We start from the raw sequence: 17,590 nt of genomic DNA on the forward strand, positions 1-17,590 counted from the left end.
CTAACAAACAAAAACAAACAAGAACAAACAAACAAGAGATAGAGGATAGACAGACAGACTACAATTATACATAAATGACCGTCTTTCATGAACACAAACATAAGCACTAGGGATGGTCATGGACCAAAATATTGAGGTTCATGGGGGTTCAGGGTTCATGGGTTTCATGAACCACAAACATTTCCATTTTATGAATTAATTCATGGTTCATGAGTTTTCTGATGGAGGGCTTGCAAAAACCATTTAAAGGGATGTGTTCCCCACCACAACCACTGTGGTGATGCCATGCGGAAGTCAACTCAGAAGACATTTGAGTGCCTTTTGAAGGCATTTAAATGCCTTCTTAGTCCACTTCCACATTGTGTCGCCACCGCAGCACAACGCAAGGTTGCTCAGAAGGCATTTGTTTGTTAATTCAAAATGTCTTTTTTTAAGGTATTTTACTTTTTTCTGCACTTCTACTTCTAACAAATCCAATTGGTTTTAAGTTGTTTCATCTCAGCTTGTTCTTATTACCAGTGGTTTTGAATTCTTGTTCCAATACCATTGTTTTATCTGTTATTTTCTTTATGGAATCTTGTTTTTCTTTTTTCTTTCTTACAGTTATTGCCAATAAAGTTCCCCTGATATAAGCCTTGCTGGCTTCCCATATTGTTGATTATGTAATTTTATTAGTATTGTTAACATTGAAGTATTCTGTTAGATCTTTCTTGCATTGTTATTTTACTTCCATCTTGTAGTAAGAGTGTATCATTTAATCTCCATCTTTCTTTCTTTCCTGCTCCCACTCTTCCAAGTTAATTCTATTGGATTGTGGTCCACTAGAATCTTGGGTAAAATCTCCACTTTTCTCATTTTTGTAATTAAAGTTTTGGATATTCAGTACATGCCAATTCTTGAATATGATTGATGTCTGTCCAAAAAAGTACATAAAGTCTCTTTCATCTGAGTGAAGGGTTCGCCAAATATCTTCCATTTCTAAAATTGCTATGTATTTGAATACATTCTTTGGGAGTTTTCCACCAACATTTTTAGATCTGTTTTTTTTAGGATCAAGGTCCCCATTCATATCTCTGCATATCAGAATTTCACCTTTGTAGAAGTCTGACAGTGTTTGGTAGAGCTTTTCAAATAATTAATTCTTATTTTCAATTGGTGCATATATTGATGTCACTGTCCAAATTTGCCCTTCTGGTACTCTGATCTTCAGAATAAGCAGAGGTCATTTCGGGGGGGGAACGCGGGGGAACGCAGTTCCCCCGGGTGAGGTACAGGGGGCACATGATGAAGCCCCGCCCCCTGCTTCCGGCCGCCCTGCTTCCGGCCCTCATTCAGCCAGGAGGAGGCAGGAAAAGAGGGAGGGTAAGTTGCTTCCTCCCTGCCTCTTCCCACCCCTGCCCGCCTGGGGCCAGGGAGGGCCTTCACGGGGCTTCCTTGCACTCCTGCCGGCCTTGCAGGTCCACCGCCGGGCCCCTCATGGGGCTCGGCAGTGGAGATGCAAGGCCGGCAGTGGCGGCCGGGACCGTTGGGGGCGGGGTGTGTGGCCTTATGACACATTTCCGGTGATGTCAGGGGGTGTGGCCTTATGACACACTTCCGGTGATGTCAGGGGTGTGGCATATGCTAATGAGTTATGCTAATGAGTTCCCCTAGCTCTTTTTCTACGAAATGACCCCTGAGAATAAGATATCTTCCATTCTGGTCCTTTAATTCTTCAAGGTCTTCTAGGCTTTGATTATTGATATGTATTGCTATGCCTTTTTTCTTAGTTCACACAGAGGCAGTATAGACTTTACCCAATCTTACACAATTTAATAAATGTTCTTGATTTTTTTGATATTGGTTTCTTGGATACATAAGGTATCTCCTCTGAATGTCTTCAATTGATTAAAGGTTTTTCATAGTTTAGATGGAAAATTTAATCCATTCAGATTCACAAAGATTATTTTGAACTCATTTATTCCCCCCCTTTTTTTCTTTGTTTCCCCTTCCTCTTCTTTGGGTGAGGGCCCAGGGTCATCACATCCTGAGCTTTGATTGCTGTCATTCACTGTCAATTGCTGCAGGAGTTCTGCTGCCTGTTTCAGTGTTGTTGTTCTTTTATTACCTTTTGCTGGTAATTTCTATATGTTTGTATTTCTTATCCTTCAATTTTAAGTGGTCCTCTCCTGTGTTGTAATAAAATTGGCTTATTTCTTGCAGAGGAAATCTCAGTCCTTATTTTTTTGTATGTTTTCTTTGGTGTCTTGTTGAAGTTGAGTTAGCAAGCCTGTATTCTCTGGTTTGAGTTCGGTTGCCAAGGTTTTGATTTGTCAAAAGAAGGATTTCTCTAACTTTTCAGTAATAATATCAACAGGCCTGTAGCCTGTTCAATTTAGGGCACTTTTTAGAAAGTTGGAGGGCACTGAAATTTGTGCATGTCCCCCATGCGCAACCCATCTTCTTCCCCAAAACATTTAAACTTTAAATGCTTTGGGGGAGAAGCAGGGGAAGGCTGCATGCACACCTGGACTCCAAGCTGTGAATTGGGGGGGGGGAAGGGGAAAGTCTGCCCGCCTCCCCTTCCCCTCCCCAGCCAACCCATTGCAGCTGGCTGGCTGGGCGGGCTGGCTGGGCGGGCAGGCAGACATGGAGAAGATTGGGCAGGGAACCCAGGCATGTTTAAAATGCCTTTCTTTCCCTTCCCCATCAGGGGAGGGGGGGAAGGCATTTAAACCTCCCCAGGCGGGGGGGGGGGTTCTGCAGGCCTTCCCTGGCACTTCGGCCTTGGCAGGCGGGCCAGGAAAGGCAGGGGGGGGTGCCCCTGGGCTTCTTACTGTCGGAGCATTGTTCTGCCATGCTCCAGCAAGAAATGTTTAAAAATTCTTCTAAAATAGTTGTCTCTTAAGTTCAAGCCAATTTTTTGTTGTTCCAAGTAAAAAACAATTATAGCTTTGTAAACTTGGGGTATTTTTCTATCCCACAAATATATTATCCAGGTTGTCAGGAAGGGCTGTATCTCTGCAGAACACTTAAAATGGTTCTTTGGATCACATTTTCCTTAAAGAACTCCTGGGATATTTTTTACTCCAGTATATTAAATAGTGGTAGGCTCGCCAGCTCTGAGTTGGGAAATACCTGGAGATTTTTGGGGTGGAGCCTGAGCAGTGGGTGTTGCCTTCTGACACACTTCCGGTGATGTCGGGGTGTGTGGCATATGCAAATAAGTTATGCTGATGAGTTATGCTAATGAGCTCCTGCACCTCTTTGGCAGAAGTCTGAGGGGTGGATACTCTGTATTAGGAATGCAACAAATGCTTAGCTCTAAATGATCCATTGCCTGAGAACAGGTTGATCTTAAACAAGTGAAACTGAATCTGAACTGAGCATTTGAATGAGAGTCAGACTATATCTGATGGCATCCACAGGTCAAACCTATGGATGCCATTGCTGGTTTTAAAAGATTTAAATATGCTGCAGGTGAGTATGACAAGCTGAGGCACTCTTGTTGTCACACACCCCTTTTCAAATTGTGTATTCAAAGAGACAAGAATGCCTCATCCTGCCACACTGTGGACACAATCAAGATCAAGCCCTCACAATATTTTAAAATATTTTTAAAATGGCAGCAGCATTCACAGGTGGGACCAATGGACATTGTCATGTCTAGTTTGGCCTTGAGATTACAGCACTCCCAGTTGTGAAGTGGAGTGGGCTTGCCCATGTTTGTTATAATTAAGACTGATAGTACAAGCCTTATTTTCAGATTTAAATAATGTGCACATATAGTTTCTTTTGCCTTGCTTTTGTTCTCAACTACTATGACTATAAATTTGGGTAGAATGAGTTGTAGGTTCAGTGGGATTTGGAAAAGTTTATCTGTGCCACATACAGATATGTGTCTTTCTCTGCAAATGTGTACACAAATACATTTCAAATTTGGCAGCATTTCTGTGCATTGTTCATCTGTTGTCTGCATTTGCAATTCCTTATTTAGGCATAATTAGTATATACTACAGGCACAATCACAGAACTATGCTCAGAAGCTGGAAGAAAACATGGTTTTTACTTTTTAATTTTTACTGAAGGTGCCTTGTTAACTTCCACAGTATACATTTATTATAAATTTTGGCCCTCAACCACACATGTGTGTTGGTAGTGTATGTATGTGCACACATATAAAATAATTAAACAAAACAGCAGTGGACTGTAAGTATTGCCTAGTGAGAGATAATACTGTAGACCTCTAATTGGCTCTCTCTAAGCTTCCAGTGTGACTGATTTCAGCTGTAGTATTACCAGTCTTGCTTCCACCAGCACTATTATCCCAGACTGACACTTCCATTACTCTGAACGGAGAAAGATGAACGTCACCTGTCAAGGGCTGGTTAATTGTGTTGCTAGATGTATGTTGCCAGGGTGCAGGTTGGACATTTATGAACATAACTGCTTCCTCTGATGTCCGCCATCCTTCAACAATCGATACTGCTCTTACAGTAAGCGCATAATTGAGTGAAGGCACTTACCACTGAGGGGGCTGAAGATGAGTCCATTGTGTGAGCTTCATTGTCCATACATTTACCACAAATGAGCTGATATTTGCTCTATATTGTGTGTTGTGCTGCGGAAATGGAAACTAATGTGCCACTTTCATTTGTTTTCTAGATAAACGGCCAAGATGTCCAGAACAGGGAGGAGGCAGTAGCATTGCTCTCCAGTGACGAATGCAAGAAAATTGTGTTGCTGGTAGCAAGACCCGAGATGCAGGTAAGAGTAAACAGATGCATTGAGAAAAGACTAGTTTGAAGCCGTAGATAATGAACAACTGAAAAATAGCAATGCAGAGGTTTGTGTCAAAGTGGAGAAAATGAAAATAAATAGACTTTACTATTTCATAGCTAGAGACATAAACAACATTAATGAGAGCTTGATTATCAATGAGTCTCTAAAATCAAATGAACCTACACATTATCTACCTGATATTCTAATGTTAATGAGATTCTTAACAAAAAGAAAGAGAGAGGTTAGGAATTCATTGTTGATTTTTTTTCATTACTGTGCCAGATGGTGCTGTATTTACTCGAAAGAAAGATGACCATGAATTTAAGACCCCTCCCCCAGTGTTATATATATACACAGATACACACTAATTATTATTTGTGTAACTGTAACTTGTATGCAAACTTAAGACAAGTACCTCTTTTTCATGGCAGACTTGGGGGGGGGGGATGTAGTCTTGCATTTGACCAAATTCTGTATTGCTTCGTTTCAGAGGGTAGCCATGTTGGTCTGCAGTAGAACAGTAGATCTGACAAAGTGAGCTTTGACCCTCAAAAGCTCACACCCCGATAACCTTGTTGGTCTCTAAAGTGCTACTCAAATCTAGCTGTAATTGTTTAGGGTCTGCTACTTTAGAAGTTGACTGATACGGGATTGTGGCTTTTTTTTGTATGGCATTTGACTAATATTTACAGCAAGGTTCAGATTTCTACATAATACAATAAATAGATGAAACAATAAAAATTGTCTGTGTGTGTGTGTGTGTCCCATACTTTTCAAGCAGCATTTAAATGTTTAGCAAAAGGTGACTCTCTGCAATTTACAGAATCAAAATGTCCCTTTCGCTTTTATGAACATGTTTTGTGTGTGTGTGTGTGTTTGGGCAAAAGGAAATATTAGGCATATTACTAAAGAAGGAGATATAGTTGCAGAACTATTTGGGCTTCCTTTTATCCTGTTTTTAAACCCACAAAGCAAAAAGTACATTCTATTGACACTATTCAATCCATCTGTCATTGGTTGAGGCAAAGTTGGTTATATTGCCATTTGTCCCTCATGTTATTGATCTGATATCTTTCAGAGCTAGTAACTACACAATCTCTATAAATTACATCAAGTAAATGTAATTCAATGTCACCTGGAATCCCTCCTTGACTATAGTAGTTATACAAGATCACAGTTTGAAGCATATATTTCCTTTATAGTCCTGCACATTCTAAATGGCCCCAATAAAAGAAGCTGTATACCAGAGCAGAGGAAAGCAATTCACCTCAGGTTTATGTTGCTTGGATATGGCTCTTGTAGGCTTAGATAATTCTCCCAAACTATAAAAGGTTGCTGAAACAGCCCTCCTTATAGACTTAAGGGCTTTTATATTACTATGGGATACATCTTTGTGGATTCAAATATATAACAAACAGCCTGCCATAAGTCTGTCCTTGCCAATATGGAAAAATGGCCTTAAAGCAGAAGGATTGGGCAATACTTTCTAAGATATGACTTCCAGTATTCTTTCCTGGGCACAGAAATGAAGGTACATCTACTTTGAAGTACATCACATTAAGATTCCTGGCTCAAAGCTGCCTTTGCTGTTGCAAGCAGTCTCTAAAGGCTTTTTCAGTTTCTCTTTGAGGCCCAGTCCTGCTGTCCTCTAGATCATAGGAGATTCTGCCAGAGACAGCAAAATGAAACAAGAAGTGAGGGGAAATACTTTATGGACAAGGCTCAGTTCCCAGGATCTCCACTTAAAAGGATCAGATTGTACATGATATAAAAGACTTCTACTCAAAACCCCGGAGAGCCAGTGTGAGTCAAAGTATACAGTGGCGGCCGCAAGAGACCACTGGTCTGACTCAGTGTAAGGTAGCTTCATGTTTACATGACAGTCCTCCAAAAATGATCATCTGTAAATGTTCTTAAATGCACACCGAGAACACACTCATATTCTTAAACAGCTTGATCTTATGCATTTTTATGCAGAAATGTGTTCCACTGAGTACATTAGGATTTGCATCCAGATAACAACGTTTGAGCCCAGTGGCACCTTTAAGACCAACAAGTCTTAGTCATGGTATAATCTTTCATGTGCAAGCACACATCCTCAGATACCTGTGTGTGCTTGCACACGAAAGTTTATACCATGAATAAAACTTTGTTGGTCTTAAAGGTGCCACTGGGCTCAAACTTTATTCTGCTATTTCAGACCAACATGGCTAACCCACCTGAATCCTTCTTCCAGATAAGTATGTATAGAGCCACAACTGAAAATCAGAGGCTGACTAATTAAAATTATGATTCACAGCATAAACAATATCAGATACATCCAGGGGTCGTTTCGTAGAAAAAGAGCTAGGGGAACTCATTAGCATAACTCATTAGCATATGCCACACCCCCTGACATCACCGGAAGTGTGTCATAAGGCCACACCCCCTGACGTCACTGGAAGTGTGTCATAAGGCCACACCCACCACTCAGTTAGTCTTAGTCTTAAAGGTTAGTCTTAAAGGTGCTATTTGAACTCTTGGACTATTTTGCAGCAACAGACTAACACAGCTACCTCAGGGAAGCTCCTGGATGGGGCTGGGAGTCCTTGCGGAGGCCACGTGGAGTGGCCTCGGCCAGGCAGAGGGGGAGGATGCCAACTTACCCTCCTGCTTCTTCCTCCTTCTGCAACAGAATGAGGCTGGAAGCAGGGGGCGGCTGGAAGAGGGGGGCGGGGCTTCGTCGTGTGCCCCGCCCCCTGCACCTCACCCGGGGGAACTGCGATCCCCCCTGAATCGACCTCTGGATACATCTATATGGTTGTGTTAATTTTAATGAGTCCGCCAATGTTGGGGTATGTGACTGGTATCATTTCTCCATGGTTGGGGACAGAGAGAGGGTCTCGCCATGTTACCCTTTAGTATGCAGTGTCCCCAAGGGGTGATCCGCTCTCCTATGAGATTTAACATCTGTATTCACCCCTCTCTCCTATGTAATTTAACATCTATATGCACCCCCTCACCCAGTTGGTCTGGAGTTTCAGGCTGGGCTGTTATCAGTATGCTGATGACACCCAGCTATATCTGTTGATGGGTGGCCAGCCAGGTACTGCCTGTGGCTGAGTGGTTAGAGAAGAAGAAGAAGAGATTGGATTTATACACTGCCCTTCAATACCCGAAGGAGTCTCAGAGTGGCTTACAATCTCCTTTCTCTTCCCCTCCCCACAACAGACACCCTGCAAGATAGGTGAGGCTGAGAGAGCTCTTTTGAGAACTGCTCATGAGAAAACAGCTCTGAAATAACTTTTAATTGACCTAAGGTCACACCAGCAGCTGCATGTGGAGTTCTTTAAAACAATAATCAGGAGGGTATTACTTCTAAAATCTCTTGGCTGTCACCGCCAGGTAGGGTTTGGAAATTAGGGTTGTCACCGCCAGGTAGGGTTTGGAAATCTTCTGGAATTACTATGAATCTCCAGACAACATGCTAGCACGGTTCAATGTTCTCCCCTCCGCCATTCTTGAGGGGAGATATAAGAAAATCCCTTATGCAATTAGATATTGCGGATGCAATAAGAGAGAACTAGAAACAGTTGAGCATGTACTTTTACGCTGTAACCTGCTAAATGACATTCGAGCAAAATTTCTGGAAGTCCCCCTTAGCAAGGTTGCATGCCAACCGGATGGAAGCAAGCTACACTACCTCCTTACTTCCTGGGATTCGGAGATTATTGAATTGACTGCCAAGTTCTTTTATGCTCTTATAAAACGGAAAAATGTCCCTGATCATTCTAACTGAGATCAATGAGTTGCATAATTTAATTCAAGGTTCTGCGGTTGGGCAAATTTTATCTTGCTATAATTTTAAGCTTATATAAATAGCCATACCTTGTAATGCTTTTAGAAGTTATTTATTTTCCACAAATTTTAGAGGATTGTTTTACCCCAATGGCAACTGTTTAATATTTTATGCCAATAAAAGGTATTTGTTGTTGTTGTTGTTGAATCTCCAGACAATGTAGATTTGTTCATCTCCTTTGAAAGGTGACCTGTATAACATTATACCCTGAAGAGATGCCTCCACTCCCAAAAAAACCGCCCTTCTCAGGCTCCACCACCAAAATCTTCTGGTATTTCCCAAGCAGGAGCTGGCAACCCTAATTACCATTGCAACATGGAGCTCTGACCTTGCAGAAACAATTTTTCACTACCTATCACATTGTTAGAGTATCATCTTGACCCATAGTGACACTGAGGAACGGGACAGAGGTGGCAGGTGAAATGTCTAAAAACACTCTCTTTGGATGAGCTTACACACTAGTACCAAATCTGAAAATGCAATGCGTATTTGCCTTTTGACACAAGGGATGCAGGCATTGGCACCCCTCTCTTCTTCTCTGCAACTCTCACTTAACATTTGTTTATTATAGAGAGAGATTTATTCAGATCCAGAATGAAGATCTGTCTGTGTAAAAGTCCTGCCGGTTAAGTTTACCAAAACAGGCCTCATTCTGCCGTAGCCAAGAGATTTTAGAAGTAATACCCTCCTGATTATTGTTTTAAAGAACTCCCCAAGTAACAGTTGAAAAACAAAGTGTGCCTTATGGGCACCTTGTCAATCAATTATTCTGTTGTTCATGTTGTAGCTGCCATTACTGGAAGTTTACCTGAAAAAATCAATAGGACAAATGTGGTAGAAATATACAATGAGAGTGCTGTTGGAAATCCAAGCAATGAGACATGTTCCTACATAGAGGCTGTTAAGGAAAAAGAAACCAACCGTCTCATGGCCTTATATTAGTATCTCTAGATTCTTTTAAAACTGATGCTCTCAGAAGTAAAGAACATGACAGCTTCGGGGTTATGCTGAATGTCTTCTGCACATTTTGAAAGGAAATAATGTTCTGTGCGTACAGTCTCCCTCATTATGAGAGAAAAATCAGTGAGACTGTTTCAGGAAAAGATAAAAAGCCTGAGTCCAATTTTTTTTAATAATCTTCCCCCCCCCGCCTTTTCAAAAAGCAAGCTCCAAGACCTCAGTATTCTGAAGAGAGTCATTATTATAAAAAGAACTAGTGAGGCATTGCCATTTGGATTTCCCTTATTTTAAGCATGCATTTCCACTAACCTCATGTAATGTACTAATGTATTCTTTACAGCTGGAAGAAGGATGGCTGGATGATGAAAGGAATGAATTCTTAGAGGAGTTAAACTTAGAAATGTTGGAAGAGCAGCATAATGAAGCAGTGCAGTACACAGGCAATGAAGTGGAGCAGGTAGGCTCAACATAAAACATGTAGCTTGAAATGTTCTGAAGTGAATATTTTTAATAAACAGACAGTGCAATGAAAGAAAATAAGAAATTATATTCCTAGGCTTCACTACAACATTTCCACTAAGGTGCACAAATGGTAACAAATGAGAGTGATATATTTGGGAAGTAAACATGAAATATTAAGGGGAGAAGAGTAAGATTTCTTATTCACTCATGGCACTCCTATTATCTTAACTTCTCACCACATTAATTTGGCTTACTCCTTCTGCTCCTTCCACAATAATGTCCTGATATGTCACAAATGTTTTCTTTTTTATTAAGTTTATGTGCATACCATATCTTCAGTAATGAAGCACACATTAACTCTGCCTTTAAAAAAAGACAAAACGAACCTGATTTCCCAGGTGCTGGGGTCTTTCCCCCACACATGAATGCTATATATAATCAGGATGCTATTGTAATGTTCCAGGTGTAGTGTTCGAATCACAGTATTAACCGCTAGCAAATAGTCAGGAGAATTATAAAGCAGCTATACACACCTTTCATTTTGAAAGGGCCATTGAGAAAGTGATTTCTCTTGTCTGCGCTTGCTTCAGAATTCCACAAGTACCAACAGACGTCAGTTAAATTTATTTTATTTATTTATTTTTAAACATTTTTACCCCGCCCTCCCCGCAAGCAGGCTCAGGGCGGCTTCCAGGGGGCTACAGCCCATACATAAAATCCATAAAACTATAAAACATAGCATCAATTAAATATAACAATAAATAAATAATGTTTCTTAACAAGATGGTCTTCAGCAAGATGGCGTCTCTGATCTTCAGTCAGTCCAATTGGGGTGCCACTCTCCAGTAGGTATTAATGTCGCGCAGGGTAGGCCGTACATCCCAGGGTGATCCAAATCCCGTTGGAAATTCCACCGTTGGTGGTGGTGGTAGCGGCGGCCCCTACATAAAAGCCTGGTGGAAGAGCTCCGTCTTGCAGGCCCTGCGGAACTGCACAAGGTCCCGCAGGGCCCTGATCTCATCCGGGAGCTCACTCCACCAGGTAGGGGCCACCACTGAGAAGGATCTCGCCCTGGTCCATGCAAGTTTTACCTCCCGGGGGCCCGGAACCACCAACCGGCTCTGGGTCCCCGACCGAAGTGCTCTTGGGGGTATATGCGGGGAAAGGCGGTCCCTCAGGTAGGTCGGACCCTGGCTTTATTCTCACCCCTGTCTCCTCTTCCTTGGCAAAACCAGGAAATGGCCCCTCTGCTTCTTTTTGTCATCATCCTTGGGATCAGTAAATCTTGTGGGTATGTTTCACTTTTATTTCCCTGACATCCCAGCCTTCATTCTGTTGAGTTACTGGAATTTTTATTTATTTACTTTTTATTTTATTGGTCTTGTATCCTGCCGTCCCCGCAAGCAGGCTCAGGATGGGTTCCATCAGTCTCAATACAGTACACAATACATTTTAAAAACAATTTAAAACAGCAATATAAAACAACATTACTCTTAAAGAGCCATATATAATTTAGCCAGATGTCTCAGCAGTAGATGGTTCCTGGATCCAGGCCACCGAAAGAAGATCAACCGGGGGGGGGGATGTCCGCTGCCTCAGTCAAAAGCCTAATGGAAGAGCTCCATTTTACAGCCCTGTGGAATTGTAATAAATCCTGCAGGGCCCCGATCTCATACGAGAGCTGATTCTACCAAGTAGGGGACAGGGACTACCAAAAGATGTTGGTTGGTAGACCTCAATGCTCTACGGGGCTCATATGGGGAGAGGCGGTCCCAAAGATATGCTGGCCCCTCACCGTATAGGGCTAAATATCCCAACATTCATAATAATTGGAAATATTCAGTACATACCAAATATACTGTGAATTTCAAATACTTCCAGATCCTTATTGCACATCCCTAGTATTCATCTGATAATTGTGTGTGCGTGCACTGTCAAGTCACAGCTGACTTATGGCGATCCCGTAGTCCTATTGTTTAGAAGAAGAAGAAGAGATTGGATTTATACCCCGCCCTTCACTACCCAAAGGTGTCTCAGAGTGGCTTACAAACTCCTTTCCCTTCCCCTCCCTACAACAAACACCAGTGAGGCGGGTGGGGCTGAGAGAACTCTGACACAAACTGCTCTTTTTCAAGGACAGCTGTGCCAGAACTTGTGACTGACCCAAGGTCACATCAGCAGGTGCAAGTGGAGGAGTGGGGAATCAAACCCGGTTCTCCCAGATTAGAGTCCGCACACTTAACCACTACACCAAACTGGCTCTAGTTTAAAGACTATGCCGAACTTGCTGTCTTAGAACAGCCACCATCTTTGTCGGGGAGGAGGATTGGCAGAATATGGTAGAGTGTCCTATGTTATTCTCTACCCCCTGTGTTTGTGAGTTCAAGTGCAGAAGAGCACATGTTTATGTGAAACATAAATGTTTTCATTGAAAAGACAACTCAGTATTGAACAGTTTTATGCTGTAGCTGATAGATCATTCTAGCTGTGCTAAATTCTGTATAGCAGATTGAGAGGACTGTGTTTCTTCCATCAAATGGTGATTAGAAAAGCCACTGTGCAGTAATATCCCAGTTTGTGGGTAGAGGTCTGGGAGTCCAATGGATTGTTTTGCATCAGGTTCCGTATGATTCATTCCCAGGGCTCAAGCCTAGAGTATATGCCATGATATGTATAAAAAGAGTTTCACTTAGCACATGTGGAAGCTGTATCCCATACTTCTAGGGGAAATTATTTTCAGGATGGAAGGCATGGCAAACTTGTAGACAAACTTTAGCCCTGCCAACTCTCATGTTAGAAATCTCAAAAGTCTTGCTTTGTTGAAGCAGGTGGCATGAGAAAGGCCAATACATGCCAACACAACAGTTCAACAGTGGGAATTGGCATGAAGATCAATCAGATTGTAACCTTGGCACGGGAGAATTTGATGATAGACACCTTGAAGTGCTCCCTTCACTCAGAATTTATCATGTAGATACTTTTTGCCAACTTTCTGATTTCATTTTTAATTTAGTTTACACTCGAGCATACTTTAATTGCTTTTATTCTAACTTTGGTGACCTATTGGCATCAATCTCTTCTAACAACGGTGCATAAAAGACTAGCTGGTGGGCTTGTGCTCTTGAAGGTAATAATGAGGCTTTTGTGTGTATGTCGCTAATTTCCCCCCCTGTCCATCACTATATGTCTGGATAGAGGAAAATAGCAATTACTAACGGAGTAGCCAACCTCTTTGAATCTGGTTCCCTGTTACTAGTATGCTGCATTTCCCCCACCCATCGCATTTGTTATTACTAGCCATTATGCTTAATTATGTAATTATACCTCTTAAAGGAGAAACCACATTTGCCTGGTGCTATGTGCACTTAGATTTATTGTAAATAGACTATGTGCACTTCGGATGAGAAACTGGGTAAGTGAAATGGGACAAAAATGCCTTCAGCTCTACTATTCAGTCTGAAAACCCTGCACCTCTTCAGTGCTCTGACAACTAATGCTTTTTGCATTAAAAGGTGCAATAAATAAGTGCAATTAATGCAGGGTGAGTTAAAAGGGATCCATAAAAATGCTTGACCTAATGCCCAAAGTAGGCAGACCATTTTGTTTTAACTATATGGAAACCCAGCATTTAAGTTTTAACTCTTTTAATGTTTAACTCTACATTTTCTATGTAGAAAATCCAGTGACACACATAACATTCTTTTGGGGGGCATATTCAAACCCAGGAACATACATTAGCAGGAAATTAGGGATCAAGATAAAGTGCTAGTAGCACATTACCCAGACTGCAAAATAGGTAACCTGCCATTTGGGTCGGTGAGTGACTGCCAGCTGTGCACTAACACTGTAGCTAGTGTTTGCACTAGACTTGATTTTTAGCAGAGCTAGAGCCACAGGGCCCGTTTACACGAGGTACATTTGCCAGAGTCAGTGGGAATATTCATTGTAGTATCCACCAAAGGACAAATATTACTCCTATTACCATTCCACATAGTAGTGGAATGCATAACTAGTGTATTTGAAATGCAGCAATGGGAAATCACAATTTGATTTCCTTATGGGATAAACAGTTACCACAGCCTTTCCTTGTGTCCAGTTCTGTCTATCAGAGGGATTTGTTAGCTTGATACACAAAGTCTAGGTGGAGAAATATTGGTTGATTGTACATCAGAAGGTGTATCTAAGTATAAATGTCAGTGCTGGATTGCTTTCAATAGAATGCACATATTGATGTATATTTGAATGTGTATCCCCCCCTACAAGTAATGATATTGCATGCGCTAGCCACCACTATAACCCACATCCCTTTTCGAAAGTGCATCTTCAGGAAGAAAACTCCTACACTACACACATATACAGAAGTTGTTAAAAAACAAGAGTTACATGACTGTCCTCAGACTTTGTTTGGATATATGTGGGCATTGTCCAAAAGATTTTTGAGGCAGAAAACTCTTCAGAAATAAGGGGGCAGGTTTCACACATCCAATTCAGCAAATACCCCGTATTTCTTTGGAGGGTTTTGTCCAATACCATATGGTGATAGTAAACAGGTTGTATTTATGAGGATAGTTTTGTGCCAGTCCTGGTGCATTATCTTGTATTCCATCTACATGTACAATGGCTACTTTCCATTTTAATCTACTCTATCTTATTGGCCCACATTTATCAGAAGTTTTAAATCTTCTTAGTGAGGAAGGCAGGATTGTCATACACAAAGCCGTACTTGCTTGACAGTGGCAAGGTTCAAGGATGAGTTTATCAAAATGAGTTAAGTTGATTGTTATGAAGAGGTACTAAAGAAATATTTGTAGCATCCTTTTGAAATACGGAATCTGCATCTATGCATTTTATTACAGAAGTCTGTGACTAGTACAATAAAATCTGGATTGTTAATCCAAAGCAAAACAAAGCCATTTATCTAGTCAACTGCTTCCAAGAACTGCCTTGTTTCAGTTTAAATAAAATACATAATTCTTATCTTCATATTAAAATTCAGTGTGGGCCATTCATTCTAAGGCATTTTAATGCCTACAGTTGTGGAAGTGGTGATCCATATTTATCATATAAGAATAATTCATGCAATCCTGATCTTTGAGTTACTTTGTTGAGGAGGTGTAAAGAACAAAATGTCCTTTATGCCCTAGGATAGACAATGAGGCTGACATTGATATCTGCATCGGTGCTATATAGCACATGTGCAGCTGAGCATAGTGTGCTGTGTAGCTGTAATTGGGGCAGAACTGTGTAGTGGACAGGGAGTCACACATTTAACAATGTAGCTCCTAGATACTATTTAGAAGCTCTTGGACCTGTAATTATTTGTGTATCTCTGCCTTAGATGTTTAGTGGTAAGGTGAATGAAAGGGATGGAATTAATTAGAAACGTATTACTAGATGTGCCCCATTTAGAAAGAATAAGATATAGGGTCAGTGCAGTAACTTGAATTGTACTATGCACAGATACAACCAAAGGGGGAAAATGAAGAATTGTTCGATGAATGCTTTTAATGCTTTTTTACTTTTTTTTTAAACCATGTAAGGCAAATCACTATTATTCCCTTTTTACAGAAAGAACAACTAAGGCAGGAACCATGCAATTTGCCCCAATAAATTTATATTTGAATTCAGTCCTGTCCCTGCTAGTCCAAATTCGGTACCCCTTTCCCACTGCACAGTACCAACTAATTCCCATAAACATGCAGGTGTTTATATTATTTTAACTATGAGAAAACAGGAAGATGGATCTTACATGTAATGACTCTGTGATGTTTAGTGATCATGACCTGTTTGTTTTCCCAGCGAAAGAAACATGAGGAAGAAGATGGCACCACAGACACTGCTACCTCATCATCCAATAACAATGAAAAAGACAGTGGAGTGGGACCCACTGATGAGAGTCAGCGCAATGACGAAAGCTCAGAACAAGAGAATGTTCCAGAAGAGCAGAATACCACAACCCTCCAGAGCCAACAGGAGCTTGGAAAGAGTCAGGACACTTTGGGAAGCATCGAACTCCAGTGCAAAGAGAGCCTAGTGTCTGGTGAATACATCGAATCGGATAGTGTTACAGGTAACCAGAATGAGGACTGTGAAAGGTTTCGCCAACTGCTGGAGCTTAAGTGCAAGATCAGAAATCATGGAGAGTATGACTTGTATTACTCAAGTAGTACAATAGAGTGTAACAGAAGACAAAAAGATGGGGTTGAGCATGAATTGCAGTTGCTTAACGAGGAACTAAGGAACATTGAGCTGGAGTGTCAGAACATTATGCAAGCTCACAGGCTTCAAAAAGTAAAAGATCAATATGGGGACATTTGGTCATTGCACAGTGGTACATTCAGGAATTTTAATACCAGCATAGACCTTCAAGGAGGAAAACTGGATGACATTATAGAGCACCCAGAAAAATCCGACAAAGACACTTCCAGTGCTTACAATACAGCAGAGAGCTGCAGAAGCACTCCACTAAATGTAGATCGATCTCCTGATAGCTCTCTCCAGAGAATGATCAGCATTACCAACAGGAAAAATCTGAGGAGTACCATTGTGGCTAACCAGTTTTCTTCAAGACAGAATAGCAGGGATACAACCCCAAACAAAACCAAAGCTACTGAGCAAAACAGTTCTCTCGAAGAAAAGGAAACAGTTTCAGAAAGTAGCAAATCAACAGAGCAAGAAAGGCAAAGCCCTGAGCATATTCCTTATCTGTCCCCATACCATAGCTCTTCATACAGGTATGGGAACATACCCACACATGCTAAGCATTATCAAAGCTATATGCAGCTGATCCAACAAAAATCTGCAGTGGAGTATGCCCAGAGCCAGCTTAGTTTAGTGAATATGTGCAAAGATTCACAGAAGTGTACAGAGCCCAAGATGGAATGGAAAGTGAAAATAAGGAGTGATGGGACAAGGTATATTACAAAAAGACCAGTAAGAGATAGAATCCTTAAGGAACGTGCCTTAAAGATTAAAGAGGAACGTAGTGGGATGACGACAGATGATGATACAATGAGTGAAATGAAGATGGGTCGTTACTGGAGCAAAGAGGAACGGAAGCAGCACCTAGTGCGAGCCAAGGAGCAGAGACGACGTCGGGAATTCATGATGCGTAGCAGGTTAGAGTGTCTTAAGGAGAGCCCTCAAAGTGGCAGTGAGGGCAAAAAGGAAATTAATATTATTGAACTCAGTCACAAAAAGATGATGAAAAAGAGGAATAAGAAGATATTGGACAACTGGATGACCATCCAGGAACTTATGACACATGGTGCTAAATCTCCAGATGACACAAGAGTGCACAATGCTTTTTTATCAGTTACTACTGTATGAAATCAACTGTTCTGAAAAAACAAGCCTACTACCAGTTTTGGTAGAGTACGATTGCCTCGTTGAAAGTGGCATTTTTATATATTTTGTGACTGTTTATATTTTGATCTTTTTTGTAAGCAAATTATTTGGTAATTTTGCATTTGTTTTTCATACAATAGTATTTTCTTTAACTGATAATTTTGCAGTCTTTCTTTACTCTGTAATATATTCATAATATTCCTTTCTATTTAAGAAAAATCC

At 41.1% G+C, this 17,590-nt stretch overlaps 1 protein-coding gene across 1 annotated transcript in view; it reads left to right on the top strand.

Annotated features, from left to right (window-relative positions):
- The window catches only part of LOC107107121 (PDZ domain-containing RING finger protein 4-like), a 274,894-nt gene extending 257,544 nt beyond the window's left edge, over positions 1-17,350 (top strand). Inside the window, exons 6-8 of the mRNA XM_015407360.1 lie at positions 4,645-4,746; positions 9,900-10,016; positions 15,821-17,350. Of these exons, the coding sequence (XP_015262846.1) occupies positions 4,645-4,746; positions 9,900-10,016; positions 15,821-17,350 (1,749 nt within the window). The remainder of the gene's footprint in view (positions 1-4,644; positions 4,747-9,899; positions 10,017-15,820) is intronic.
- The last annotated feature ends 240 nt before the right edge of the window (positions 17,351-17,590 follow it).

This window comes from Gekko japonicus, unplaced genomic scaffold (genome assembly GCF_001447785.1).
Source record: "Gekko japonicus isolate JY-2015 unplaced genomic scaffold, Gekko_japonicus_V1.1 scaffold290, whole genome shotgun sequence".
NCBI lineage: Eukaryota > Metazoa > Chordata > Lepidosauria > Squamata > Gekkonidae > Gekko > Gekko japonicus.